General features: G+C 41.9%; 1 protein-coding gene across 1 annotated transcript in view; it reads left to right on the forward strand.

Moving 5' to 3' along the window:
- APMAP (adipocyte plasma membrane associated protein) overlaps window positions 1-306 on the forward strand; it is a 42,621-nt gene extending 42,315 nt beyond the window's left edge. The window contains exon 9 of the mRNA XM_018559547.1: window positions 18-306. Coding sequence (XP_018415049.1) covers window positions 18-227 — 210 coding nt within the window. The 3' untranslated portion in view covers window positions 228-306. The remainder of the gene's footprint in view (window positions 1-17) is intronic.
- Window positions 307-13,876: the final 13,570 nt, after the last annotated feature.

Here is a 13,876-nt window from a genome sequence, read left to right on the forward strand (position 1 = left end):
TTTTTTTGCTTTTTCAGATTCTCAGTCCGGAAACTGTGATGAAGTTTGTTCCAAGATACAGCCTGGTTGTTGAGCTCGGCGAGAAAGGATCTTACAAGAGAAGTTTTCATGATCCCAATGGAGAGGTGGCAACTTTTATCAGCGAGGCTCATGAACATGATGGTTATTTATACCTGGGATCTTTCCGGTCCCCGTTTATCTGTAGACTGAACCTTAATGATGTCTAAAGTGACTTATCAGACTTCTCCCTTTGTAGCTGAGGGACCAGAAATGCACTGAAATAAAGCGAGCAATTACTGGGTCAGCTGCTCTGAGCATCTCTGTATTCTTGATTGTAGAGTTTGAAGTCGGCCATACACCAGTAGAATTTTGTTCGCAAAAAAATGTGTTTGATTTTCTAATACCGTGTTTCCCCGAAAATAAGACGCTGTCTTATATTTTTTTGTAGTTGATGGTGATTAAATTAACGATTCATTTAGACTGTGGTGACCAACAAAATGGAAGGAGCAGGATGGAAAATTTTTCTTGAACAAATGAAATTCTAGCAGTGAATGTGGTTTTCATTTGGGAAACATTTTTAAATGACATTCATCAAGTCTCTGATGGCATTATCGAATGTTCTGACGAGATTTTTCTTATGATCATTCGTACGAAAATCTACCAGTGTATGGCGATCTTTCCTCTGATTTTGTAAAATAGAAATGTATTTTATAACCTACAAGCTCAACAATTCCTCAATGGTTTGTAGACAGTCAGTAAATCAATGTACAGTTACCTTGCCAAGCCATGCGTGCCATGTTGAAACATTTTCCATTCTCAGATGTACTTCCATATCAGTACATATCAATGCTTCAGTGAGGGAATGTTCAGTATTTTTCTTTGTTTTATCCATGACCGGATTTCTTTTAAAAGGAATGCACAGTCCTTTAATTATGTTTTTGGATATAGGTGTGAAAACATCAGGCTAAAGAGATCCTGTCACCTTGCCATTCAGGGTATACTTGTCTCTTCAGTGCTTCTGCTGCTCCTTCGTTTGTTGCAGCCACCTCCAAAATACCCAGTGTGGGCTGCTTAAGGAGCTCACAGAGAGCAAAGAGGTCCCTCCATGTAGCAGTGCTGAAGTCTAGCAGTTGGTTGAGCATCATGGGGGTAGGTTACATGCTGTCCCATATCCACAAGCAACATGAATTTTGCAGTGGCAGCCACTTAAGGGGGTGCTTTACACATACACTGGTACTTTTCCCTCAATAGTCTCCTTTTTAATGTAAATAATATTATAAATGCGTGTTAATGGTTTAACAAATGTATAGCTTGCAATGATATATGTATATGGGGGGAGGCAGACATATTGGAACATTTCATATGCAGGCTGTTTTCCCACTCAGAAGTGCTACACAGATGTTATGCTTCACTGCTACTTCTACAGTGCAAGTCAGAGTTGACCAACACATTGAGAACAATGTACCCTCTGTCTAGCAGATATATAGTCTTAACTCTGTTTCCCAACCTTATTCCACTCGTGGCATTAAACTTATGCAAAAATCTCGAGGCACTTCAAACTAAAATGTAAAAAACAATGTGTGGTCCCTTCAAAATCCATACCAGACCCTTATCCATGATAGAGGTATGATAATGATATAGATTTTAAGAGGGAGCTCATGCAAAAATCACAAAAACCGGGTTCCCCTTCCTAACAGTGCCCCCTCACCTCCCCTTCACATCAGAGTCCCTGCCTCCCTATCGCATCACAATCCCCCCCCCCACTCACATCAGAACCCGCCTGCTTTCACATGGGCAGCCTCCTTCTGTCACATCAGAAGCACCCTTCACAATGGAAAGGCATTATGCTGTGCTCCCTTGTTGAGAAAGGCCGGTCTACCGTCCTAGACAGTTATGAGACAGGAAACAATGATTGCAAATTAGGAGTTTGCTCCCTCTAGTGGCTAATCTCCAAATCACAATATTTAGTTTCCCTACAGCGAGAAACTTCCTTTGGGTGGAGTGAGGCAGGTTGTAGTTTCCCCTGTAAAGTCTTCCTTGCTTTCTAGGAGCCTGAAAGCACATATCCTCACACTCTGGTACTTTTGTAGCCTTAATTAGGCCAAGCTTATCTGTGGCTTCCACTTTCTTTGTGTCTTCCTATAAAGGGTACTATAAGGCACAGTTAAAGACTTTATATTTGTGCACCACTCAATGCATTGTATCCATGCATTATCTCCTGCAGAGATCTGGTGCTGAAGCAAGTGCAACAAAAAGCATAAGCCGACTCTGACTCTGAGTGCAGCAGGGGGAGGTAGTTCAGAGCACAGGATGCCCATTATTGAGGAGTGTTGGCTATATTACTCCCACTACTGAAGCACTCTTTCTGATTGGCTGAATGTGCATGAACTTACATCTTAAAGGGTATATATGGTTGAAAACTAAATCTGTATTTCTATATTCAATTTCTAGAAGTTCTATTCCACTCCTAATAACCATATTGATCTAGACATTTGTAAACGTATGTACTTCCTCAATGCATTGAAAAAATTTCACTCACCACTGTAAATATGCACTTCCTTGTGGCACAACTCACAGAGCCTGCCTTCTGAACTACAACTCAACATCTGAACAATGTAACATTATTTTTGCTTGCTGGAGGCAATTCATGATGGGATATGTAGTATTAAGAAATCGAGAATATATCACATAAAGCAGCACAGAAAGAGATGCAAAGCACACTGGGAGTCCAGGTAGTTGATAAAAGTGATGGGCAGATGGAAGGCAACACTTACTACATAAAAGGGATTTTGATTGCATTATCAAAAACAACTCTAGAATATATAGTCCTATTACAATGTTGTAGTTATGACAGAGTTATATGCTGGGACTTTCCAGACAATTTAGGGATGACTTAAAGGAGAATTATGGGGTTAGGGCTTCTCCCCATAGTTCTCCTTAGGGTAACGGGAGGACTCAAACTAGCCTCCTCCCGTCACCCTAGGCTCAGTATACCGGGAGCTACTGCTTACGGAATGCTGAGACGCCGCAGCTGAAGCGGATGTCGACAATTATGTCTGGACCTGCCCAGCTGCGTGAGTGACAGCTGGCTCTGCCTATCTAGAGGCAGAGCCAGCTGTACCCGCCCCCTCCCCCGTCCAATTCGCCAGTCAGTGCTGTATACTGAGACTCCGCACTATACCGCGCGCTACAGCTTGCGGTATACTGAGAAGCTGAAGCGGATCCCGACAATTATGTCTGGATCCACCCAGCTGCGTGATTGACAGCTGACTCTTCCTATGTAGAGGCAGAGCCAGCTGTACCCACCCCCTCCCCCTGTCACGGCAGAGAGCTGTGACAGGATCGAGAGGTGAGCGAACGCCAGTATGTGTTCGCTCACCTCCCGATCTACTGAGCCGACCTGTGACAGTCTCATTGTCACAGGTCGGCTAGAACTGAGGTGAGTGAAAATCACTCATCTCATAGTTCTCCTTTAAATCTGAGTGCAGTGACCGGCAGAAAATCACTATACTTTGCTGTTCCGTAGCACTTACACAAGCAGATACCTCTTCAGTGGGATATTAATATATTTTACAGGGTTTATATAGCGACAACAGTTTGCGCAGTGCTTTACAATATAAGGAAGACATTATAGTTACAATACAAATCAAGACAAGATGGTAAGGAGAAGCCGAACAACCTGCCCCTCTTCTTCATATTAGCACTTGACGCATCTTTCCCCCTCAAGTCTGGCAAAACTAGACACCAGCATATGAGGAGTGAAATGTATATCCTCTGCTCATGTGGGAACATCACTGGCCAATAGTGAACACTTCCTATCTTACCCATGCTCATTGTTGCTTGGTTATTAACTGTTGCATTGTCTGATAATTACAAGCAGTGCTCAAACCCATCTCATTGTTTGCAAATATGAAGGACAATATGAGGTCTTGTTGGGTGGTCAAATAAAAACAAACTTCCTGATTGGGGGAAGCCATAGTTCTTTAGTTTGTATATCTTGTTCCAATAATGTAACTTGGAGTTTTTGCACTGTCAGAACTGGAATGTTAAGGATCAAAAACCCGAATTGGGTTTTTCTTAAGTACAATACAATATTATAACCACTTGTATATAATGTGTTTGGAAAAATGCATAGTGATGACCTGTTGTATAATGATTGTATTATGTAGAACTAGAAAAGTCACAGATCTCAGCGCTTTTCAGTGCAGATCCTGCGGCAGGACTGCTAGGTTTCAAAGAGGATGTTTTAAGGTGAAGGAAAATATCCCACTGCAGTGCTTAATGTAGTGCTGGGGACCAGTGTAGAATCTTAAGATTAGCTAGGGGTTAGGTGAGGTAAATGTGGGTTTAGGGATTTAAAGAAACACTTTTTCCAAAATGTATATTAACCCTTGCGCTGGGGCTATCCCCGCACTGCAAGGGTTAACTGCTGGTTTTAATCTAGGGACTACAAAAACAAAGTTATACCCCCCCCGATCCTCTTAGCCGGCCAGCTGTCACAGCGCTCCGTCCAGCCTCCCTCATTGAACACTGCAGCAGTAGTATGTCCCTCAGCGTCCTCCTGTCCTATACACTGTACATTGGGTGTGATGATTTGAAGATCCTTAGACTGGAGAGGGAGCAAGGCTGGCAGGACTAGTCTAAGAGCAAACCGGCTCTGAGGATCGGGCAAGTATAACTTTTTTTAATCCCTAGATGAAAAAGCACACTTAACCCTTGCAGCGCAGGGGTAGCCCCACTGCAAGGGTTAATCATTTTGTGCTGAGTTCTTTAAACTTGTATTGCTAAATGTTTTTTTTTTTCTGCCTTATAAACATTCCTATTGGCCACTCAGGCAACCCATCATGGTGATGGACCAATAGGAATGTCTGGGAGGCAAGGAGGTTGCAGGCAAAGTTTAACGCTGCCAGAGATTTGACAAACAGAATAGCCTGACATTCAGCTGTTGTGGCAGGAACTACAGGGATGGTTACTTAAAAGCCATACATGACTTGAATTCAGGCCGATTCCTGTGAATCACCTGACATTTGAGCTGTGGGTAGCCCTGCCAGCACCACCAGGCTCAATGACCTTCCATTAAAACAAAAAAATGGAAGGAGCCGGGTGCCATCAGTGTTCAGGTATACTGACAGCTGTGTGAGGGGCGGGCTTGCAATGAGGGGCGGGCTTCCGATGACTGCTAAAGGGCAGTGTGCTGCGCACTCCGGCCCGTTCGGCAGTTGTCGAACAAGCAGGCCACTAACCCGCAGTGAATCGTACGATTCCCGGTGGGTTTTCCAGCCTGCTTGTTTGACGGAAGACGTGCGACTGTACAGTAGAAACGGTCGCACGCCTTCCATACACTGTACGATTCTCGTACGATCGTGGGATTTCCCTTAGGTGGAGATAAAGGGGTTGATTTACTGGAGGCAAATAGGCTGTCCACTTTGCAGTTAGCAGGGGAAATTTGCCCTTAGTTTGGATGATAGAAGTCAGCAGAGCTTCACCTCATTCACTAATCATGTTTTGTTTTATTTTCCCTTCACAGGATTGGGTATTCTTTACAAAGTGAAGTTCTACCACATTCACTAGGGAAGCTTTCCCTGCAAAGTGCAATTTGATCAGCCTAATTGCCTCTAGTAAATCCACCCCAAAGAGTTGAGAGAGGTCATAGTTCAGGGATATTAGGGGATGTGTTCCCTTGCACCAGGATCTGCTGTGCCAAAAACAAACATAGATAAAAACACTGGCTGATGTATTATAACAAAAGTAAAGTGGGTACCTTATACTTCTCAGTTTTCTAATGCAGGTTGTCGAACTCAAGACAACTTCTATAGGTGTTTAGGTTTGTTTTTGTTTTTTAAATAACCTTTGGCGTTTCTACCTGAACCACAATATGAAGAATATTGCTCCATGGAGTAGAGCGTGTTGCAACAGACATAATGTAGCCATGCATTACTACACAAGACTGTTAATTTTGTAAGATCACTTCCTCATAGAAGGAACTCCCAACTTACTATATTCATGGCTGTACAATGTGGTCATTTGTACTAAACAATACTTTTATATTCATCAACATGCCAGAGACTGGTGTTTATTTGAGAGCAGTGGTGTTCAGCAACCAATCAAAACTCTTCTTTCATTTGTCAGCACCGTGCAACACCAATCTGCTCTGTACTTGGTTATTAAATCAGCGTAATTATTTTGTGTACAGAAAACAATGTTATGTTGTAGCTGCCATCTGCATAATGTTAATCCTTGACATTTTTGAGTTTTTGTTGATATACATTTTTTTGTTGATTCCTTGAATTATTCTTGGACTATCTATATGACGTGAAATTAAAATGATTTGCAAGCTGTTTAATAAAGTGACATTACACTGGAGTTTTGACCTTTTTCTTTAACCGGCTGTGTATAGTGGTTTTTTCGTTTTCTACCCGGGTTGTTATTGTCCGGGAGCAGCTATTGCTGACTTGATATTACCGATGCAGACTCTGCGCATGTTAGGGTGCTTTTCACTCACCTCATAGTTCTAGCCGACCTGTGACAATGAGACTGTCACAGGTCGGCTCAGTAGATCGGGAGGTGAACGAACACATACCGGGTTCGCTCACCTAACGATCCTGTCACAGCTCTCTGCCGTGATAGGGGAGGGGCTGGATTCCCCCCTCCCCGCTCCGATCCACCAGCGCTGACTGGCGGATCGGACGGGGGAGGGGGCGGGTAGAGCTGGCTCTGCCTCTAGATAGGCAGAGCCAGCTGTCACTCACGCAGCTGGGCGGATCCAGACATAATTGTCGGGATCCGCTTCAGCTGCGGCATTTCAGTATACCGCGAGCAGTAGCTCGCGGTATACTGAGCTTAGTGTGATGCTAGTTTGTGTCTTCCCGTTACCCTAAGGAGAACTATGGGGAAAAGCCCTAACTCCATAGTTCTCCTTTAAGGGAACCAATGTACATTTTACGACTTATACATAAAAACAACATATTTTTTGACTGTTCCACTCTGTCAGTGGCTGGTGTAAGAGGAAATCACAAGTTCATAGACGGAGCACGTCTTGGGACAGTTTGCAGCTTGTAATACAAAGGAAGTGGTTCACACAGAAGCCATGTTGTCAGATTTATTAGTATAGATAAGTTATCACAGCTAAAGTTAGAGTTTCTTGTCCTCATTAATTGTGAAGGTTTTTCCCCTGTGAATGCTTCAAATACTACATTGAAACAAGGCAGGGAATGTTGAATGAACTAAAATCAACCAATCCAGATACTAGACCCCTACCAGGGGAGTATTATCTTTCAATCTATTATATCGTTTATCTTCTTTCACAATCATTTTTGGTTCGACACATTGATTTAAATGAAAAGAACATATTACAAGAATTATGACATACCGTGCCAGCATGTAGACTTACAGAAGATATGTGAGGAATACAATTTTTCTTGAGTGAGTTCCGTAATAGGGTGTTTGCAATAAGTTAGTTTGCAATCATTTAATTCATTTAATTTGGTTTGTTACTTCTAAGATAAAAGTTCTGGTTTACTCATTGTAGATGTTTTTCCTGCCAGTTCTGTAAGGCAGTAATAAGATCAGTTTCTCTGTGTTCATTTACATATACTGTATGTGCTATGTGAGCCAGCCAGGCAACTAGCACTTCTAGTATCATTCAGTCCTGTACTCCCCCAGCCAGGCTGTGAGCCACCTGCCCCTTTTAGTAAATTGCACTACACTGGTGTAATTTATAAAGTAAATGAAACATTCTTTCTGCGGGTTACCTAGGGTGTTATTAGAAACAAGTGGATTGGGAGCAGCTCACCATAAGTACAGCCTCACCTTGAATACTTTCACACATGTTTCGGAGCACAAGCCTATTACACACTCTGGTGCTTTTCACACCTACCCTCTCTCCTGCTGATGAGATAAGCCTCGGCAGCGGGAAAAGGACTGCTGGGGATCAATGGTTACACACAGTTTAATCCCCCTTGGTCTAATGAACTATTACCTTAAATTAATATTAAAGTCAAAAGTTTTTCAAATGCTGATGAAATCACTTACAATGGATGCTGCTGCTTGATGTTTAAAAGTTTCAGTTTCCTGCAGAATCAGCTGGTCCCCTGAGAGCTGGTCCTGATATCCTATGTTAAGGTGGCTCCTTTTCATTGCAGGGTCCTATGGAGTCACTCTGGTGTGTGCTAGTAAGCTGTGTGTGTCTCCAAAAGGAGACACAGCATGGCAAAACGATTTCCGTGACGATTCCTTGTCACCTTTCAAAGCTCGGAGATGGACAGCTACTGCAGACTGCTCTGTCCCTTGTGATCTTGTACTGGACAGGGAGTTCAAGGAGCTGAGCAGAGAGAGTTGGAGCCAGCTGTTTGGAAACATGATGACTGTAAGTGTTTGAGCAAACATGTAAAGAAATACTTTGCTGGGCAATGTATATTTATTTGTTCTTGATTCATTATTGAAAAAAGTTTGATAGTTTAATACTACTTTAACTTCTGAAATTTCAGGGCTTCCAGAGATGGACTGAGGCTGGCATACTTAAAGTATTTGATTTATGCCTAAACCATTGTTTTAAATACTTTCAACAGTTACAAACTGATATTCATCTGGATCAAAAAAATGTCCTTCTGATATCTTCAACTATGTCATGCGTTTCTTGAGCAGAAGGCACTGACTGTTGCCATTTCCGTTACCTCTGTATTCAATACTATTGTCAGGGCTGAGGACTCTACAGGGCCTTTTTTTCTATGGTCTATGCACATTTGTTAGTTACATTTTTACTTAAAATGGACCCTTACACCATTTTACGAAAATCACATTAACATGCAACGTGCTGCAAGCATGTTGCATTCATTAGTTAAACCTACATATTTTGCTTTTACTTACAATTACTGTGTCTCTACTTCCAGCTACTCTAAGGCATTAGTGAGGTAATCCTATCCTCACAGATGATGTAGCCCTGGCCTCACAGATGCATCCCGGGAAGGTTACATCAGCAGTATATTGCTGGGAAATCTCATCTGTAAACTGCAAAATCTCACCAGATCTCAGGGAAAGGCATGGAATCTCCTTTGAGATGATGTCACATGTTCCAGGAGGCAGAACCAGAGTTCCAGGACGTAAAGGGAGGTGGATTAATCTGCTCTTAGTGAAAATGGTCACCATGAGAAGAATAGGAGGGAAACAAAAATAAGATATGCAAAAAATAAAAAGCCTGTCATTTTCTATAAGCAGCTGTTAGTAGATTGCCATTACTAAACATTTCGAAAGGTGACTTTGTTGAAATTTTAATTTAAAGATAAAGGGTGAAGTTCCTTTTTAAGTTCCCCTTTGTGTGCAAGCAAAAATGAGAAAGGGAACTTGGTTAGATTTCTGATGATACTTGAGATGATAACCTGCAGATGGTCAAGTCTGTATCCGTATCCCCCTCTCGCAGACTGACTCAAATATTTATTGTACATAGGGTTTATCTCACCACTGAATTCCTCTACCAATTTGATCTGCTTTCTAACTCCCGCTGCAGCAAATGCGGTCAGACTCAGGGGAATTTGATTTACTTCCTATGGCAATGCCCCAAGATTGAAAGATACTGGGCAGGGGTCATTACCACCCTTAATGGTGTTATGGGTACTACCTTTGCTCCTGACTCTCTTACTTGCAGTTTGGGGTACTATGACTGCTTCTCCCTAGATGAGTAGACTTCTATGGCGATTACAAGGAGGATGTTGGCCTTTAAATGGGTCTCCCCAACTCCTCCCTGTATGGAGAAATGGCTACAAGAGCTGAATAGATCCATCTCGTTTGAAAAATGTACTTTCTTCTCAGACAGGCTATGCTTAATCTCAACCTCATCTGGTCTTCCTGGGTAAGTGTGTCTAATCATAGTGCTGATTCATTGTACTGCCATTACTGTATAGAATGTATTTTCTCGGCTATTTTCCTAATTGTTTTACACGGCTGGACTTTGTTTAGTTGTGCTTTTGAGCTGTATATGACATACCCAATTTCTTTGTCTTGTTTGCAATGGTGTACTTTTGCTCTATTTCTCAAAAACATTTGTTCAAAAAATAAAATCTGATTAAAAAAGACACTGGGAAACGGTTCCTTATGCAGATCACAATTTGGTAGTCCTGCCATCTTTCATAGAAACCATATGGCGACTTTATGCATTATGATAGAATGCACTGTAGCTCTCAGTTTGGAAAAAGTCCACAGTCCTTTATGAGACTATGCTGTCATCTTCCATAGCAACAGTGTAGCTGCGTCATGCAAGTGTATTCAAATGCAGTGAAAATTGTAGCTTAGTAAGTGAAAGATGGTCATGATACATGCATGACCATAAAAGTGGTCAATGTGAATGTCCCAAGAATGCTGCTCCTCTGTGAGTGTCCCGAATGAACTGCCAATCTCAAAATTCTCCTATTAATCAGGGCTTTGACTAGGGTAGTCCATTCTCCTCTTTTTCTTCTTTTTGAGCAATTCTTAAGTATTAAATATGGAGGACCAGAATGAAGTGAGATGTGGGCAAGTTTACCATATATGTAGCAAGGTACCAGGGTGAGTAATGCATCTTTAACATGTATCAGGAAGCTGTGGGAAAATTGAGGGCAACCTATGGGGAAAGTGATGCCACCTGGTAAGGATTTGAAATTCCTTTCTATTGTGCTGCAGTGCCAGCCACCAAAAGCTTCTGAGTCAGGATAAAAGACATAGAGATGTTGTCCTCGGAGAGACTGCACCCAATTTCCTTCTCCAATTCAGCAATGTATTAAGGTGGGCTGGGTGTTGCATATGACAACAAGAGGTTGTAAAGCATGGACACTGGACACAGGATACTTCTTTATGTGAGCATACTGTTTCAAATCGAGTTAGAACTCTATATAGACCCCTTTGTTGCAGAGTATGGTAATAGCCCCTAAGCTGGAGGGGCTATTACCATATAGAGAGTCTTTTGACATGTTGACATGTTATGATGTTGTCATATTTGGGCCAATTGAGCAAAAAACAATGCTGCTGTATTTTTGAATTTCATTGGCTTTGTCTTCTTTGAGGGATCAGTTACTTAGGAAAGTGACACTAAATGGTGATGGAATAGGGCTGGGTGGTTTAATAATGCACAAGAGGACACTTGGGTATTCTAAATCCAAAATATGCTTTTACATTGCATAGTAATGTAAAAACCATCACCACCACCACCTCTGGATCTGGTGGCATCTATTTAATTGTAGATTTGCCATTAATCTTGTTCCATTGACAATAGTCACCATGACACACTCAGATGGTATTTTCCCAAGCAGGGACACAAACAGTAAAATATTAGTGCTAATTATGTTGCGCTCAGTCAAAATGTGAACGAATAATACTCTCAAAATAGATAAGTGAAATTCACCTCATACTAGTGAACAGGCCCGGCGCTACCGCAAGACAAGTCAGGCGGCCGCCTGAGGGCGCTGCAGGGTGAGGGCGGAAAAAACAGGGCATTTTGACAAGTACTTGTACTTGTATGTTTTTTTCCACTTACCTTCGGTGCGGGAGAGCAGCGGCGAGTCAGTGCTGGTCCAGTGGGAGGAGCTCCAGGTGGGGTCCTAATTTAGCTTGCCGGCAACTGCCTGAGGATCCCGACACGCGTGGCACCTCAGGCAGTCGCCGGCCAGCTAAATTACGACCCCACCTGGAGCTCCTCCCACTGGACCAGCGCTGACTCGCCGCTGCTCTCCCGCATCAAAGGTAAGTGAAAAAAAAACCATAGCGCAAACATCAGGACATTTTGACAAGTACAAGTACTTGTCAAAATGCCCTGTTTTTACAGGGGTTGGGGGTCGGCGCAAAAATGCACCTTGCCTACCTAGCAGGGCCGGTGCTAGAATCCTAGCACCAGCCCTGCTAGTGAACATGGGTGAAGTCAAAAATTATAGTGAATACTCTGTGCAATAATACATGTAAAATATATGAGAATTATATAGATAAAAAAAATCTAGCAGTCTGTATCCCAACAGAAACTCTTTTGATGCACATATATGGATACAAATGGTACAAATCCGTGATTCCACTCTAATAAGTGCAAAGTGCTACATATAATATACTTGTGTTAAACATATAGGTGACATGACAAGTATCAGGTGCATAGGAAATGGTTTGCTAAGATGATATAATAGCAATATATCTACAGTTAAAATATATCTGTCCAAAAACCACAACAGGTGTTGTTGTAGAAAGAAAAGAAGATGGATTTACTTTCCTTTCTTTGAAGGCACCAATGTGTCCAAAAAAACTATTCAGTCTGTATTCATAATGAGCAATAATACATGTATTATTGCACAGAGTATTCATTTTAATTTTTGACTTCAGCCATGTTCACTAGTACGAGGTGAATTTCACTCATCTATTTTGAGAGTATTATTCATTCACATTTTGACTGAGCGCAACATAATTAGCACTAATACACATGATTATCAAATCACAGATTGTTGCAGCTTGTCCATTGTTCAAAACAAACTATACTCCTAGCGCAGCTATTGTCACCCAAACAGTAAAATAAACCCGCCAGAGGCTTTAACCCTTTCCTATTTTACCGAAAAGGACTAGAGATACACTTTATTAAGAGCTGTTCGAGCTTGTATCCAACTTCCATCCACCAGCATTTCCTTTCTACATGTACACCATTGGGCTAAGAACCTTTTTTTTTTCCGAGAACCTAATGTTCTGCTTATTGTAGTATAATTATGGCTACATTTATTGTTGGTGGAAATCTTGACTGCTATTTAATGATCTTTCCGGAAACAAGGAAAGTGTACAGACTTTTTAAAATGTTCACAGGAATTATTAACAAACAAGCAAAATGACAGAGTAACCCTACCAACTGAACCAGACTACTTTTAGAATTCTCAGCTCTGGTTTATATAGAGGCTGACCATATTCCCTTCAGCCAAAAACGGGACATTGGGATGGCAAAAATGGGACGGTTTTAATATTCTGTATTCATGAAAAAGTAAGATGATACCAAAAGTTTTATGACAATATAGTAGATGTGTACAGCATAAAGTTTTGGACAAAATTAATTATTATGCTGTTTCAGATTCGGAGGCAACGAGCCTCCGTATCCGAAACTGCACACTGAAAAACAAGAATCTGCGGCGGCCATATTGACCGCCGGAGCGTCCATACGAACGCATGCGCGCATAGAAACAATGGGCACCGCCATCTTGGTGCACTCAAGAGGGTGGTGTGTCTTCTTACGTGACGTCAGATGCCCCAAGATGGCGGCGCCCATACAATGAATTACTACATGCCTGCATGTATAGTAATTTGTACATTCAGGTATATAGTAACTTGGATTTGGGTGAACTGGCGAATTGGCAGAAATTTGTTGATTTGGCAGTTCGTCCGAATCCAAATGCACATCTCAGCAATAAACAATTATTCTTCAGTGACAGAACTCATACAAAAATGTAGGTAGACGTAGAAGGGGACTGTATTTCACCATGATTGTACCATGAATATTTTTCTGATGAGGTAATCTTAAGCAGCAAATTTCAACACCATATCATCAGCCCTTCGGCAGGCTGTTCTCCCCGCTTCGGCTGTCACTTCCGCTCATTTGAGCCAAAGCATATGCCTTTCGGCTCGGCTGAGCCGCTCGGCCGCCCTCAGCTGCTGTACAGGCTATTGTGAATAGCCCGTACAGCCGAAGAAGCTACGGCTGGATCCTTCGGCTCTTTAGTGAATAACCCCCTTAGTATCAAACCAAGATCAGCACTGAATGCCACTGGACCTGAGCTACAATTGATCTGCTCTAGTTCCTGTATGAATTCCAAGTCCAGAAACTGATTTGTAGTGAACAAAAGATTATAACATGGTGATTTGTATGTATTTTGTACGTACATATATATATATATAT

This window comes from Nanorana parkeri, unplaced genomic scaffold (assembly GCF_000935625.1).
Source record: "Nanorana parkeri isolate BGI_ZX_2015 unplaced genomic scaffold, ASM93562v1 scaffold402, whole genome shotgun sequence".
Taxonomy (NCBI): Eukaryota; Metazoa; Chordata; class Amphibia; order Anura; family Dicroglossidae; genus Nanorana; species Nanorana parkeri.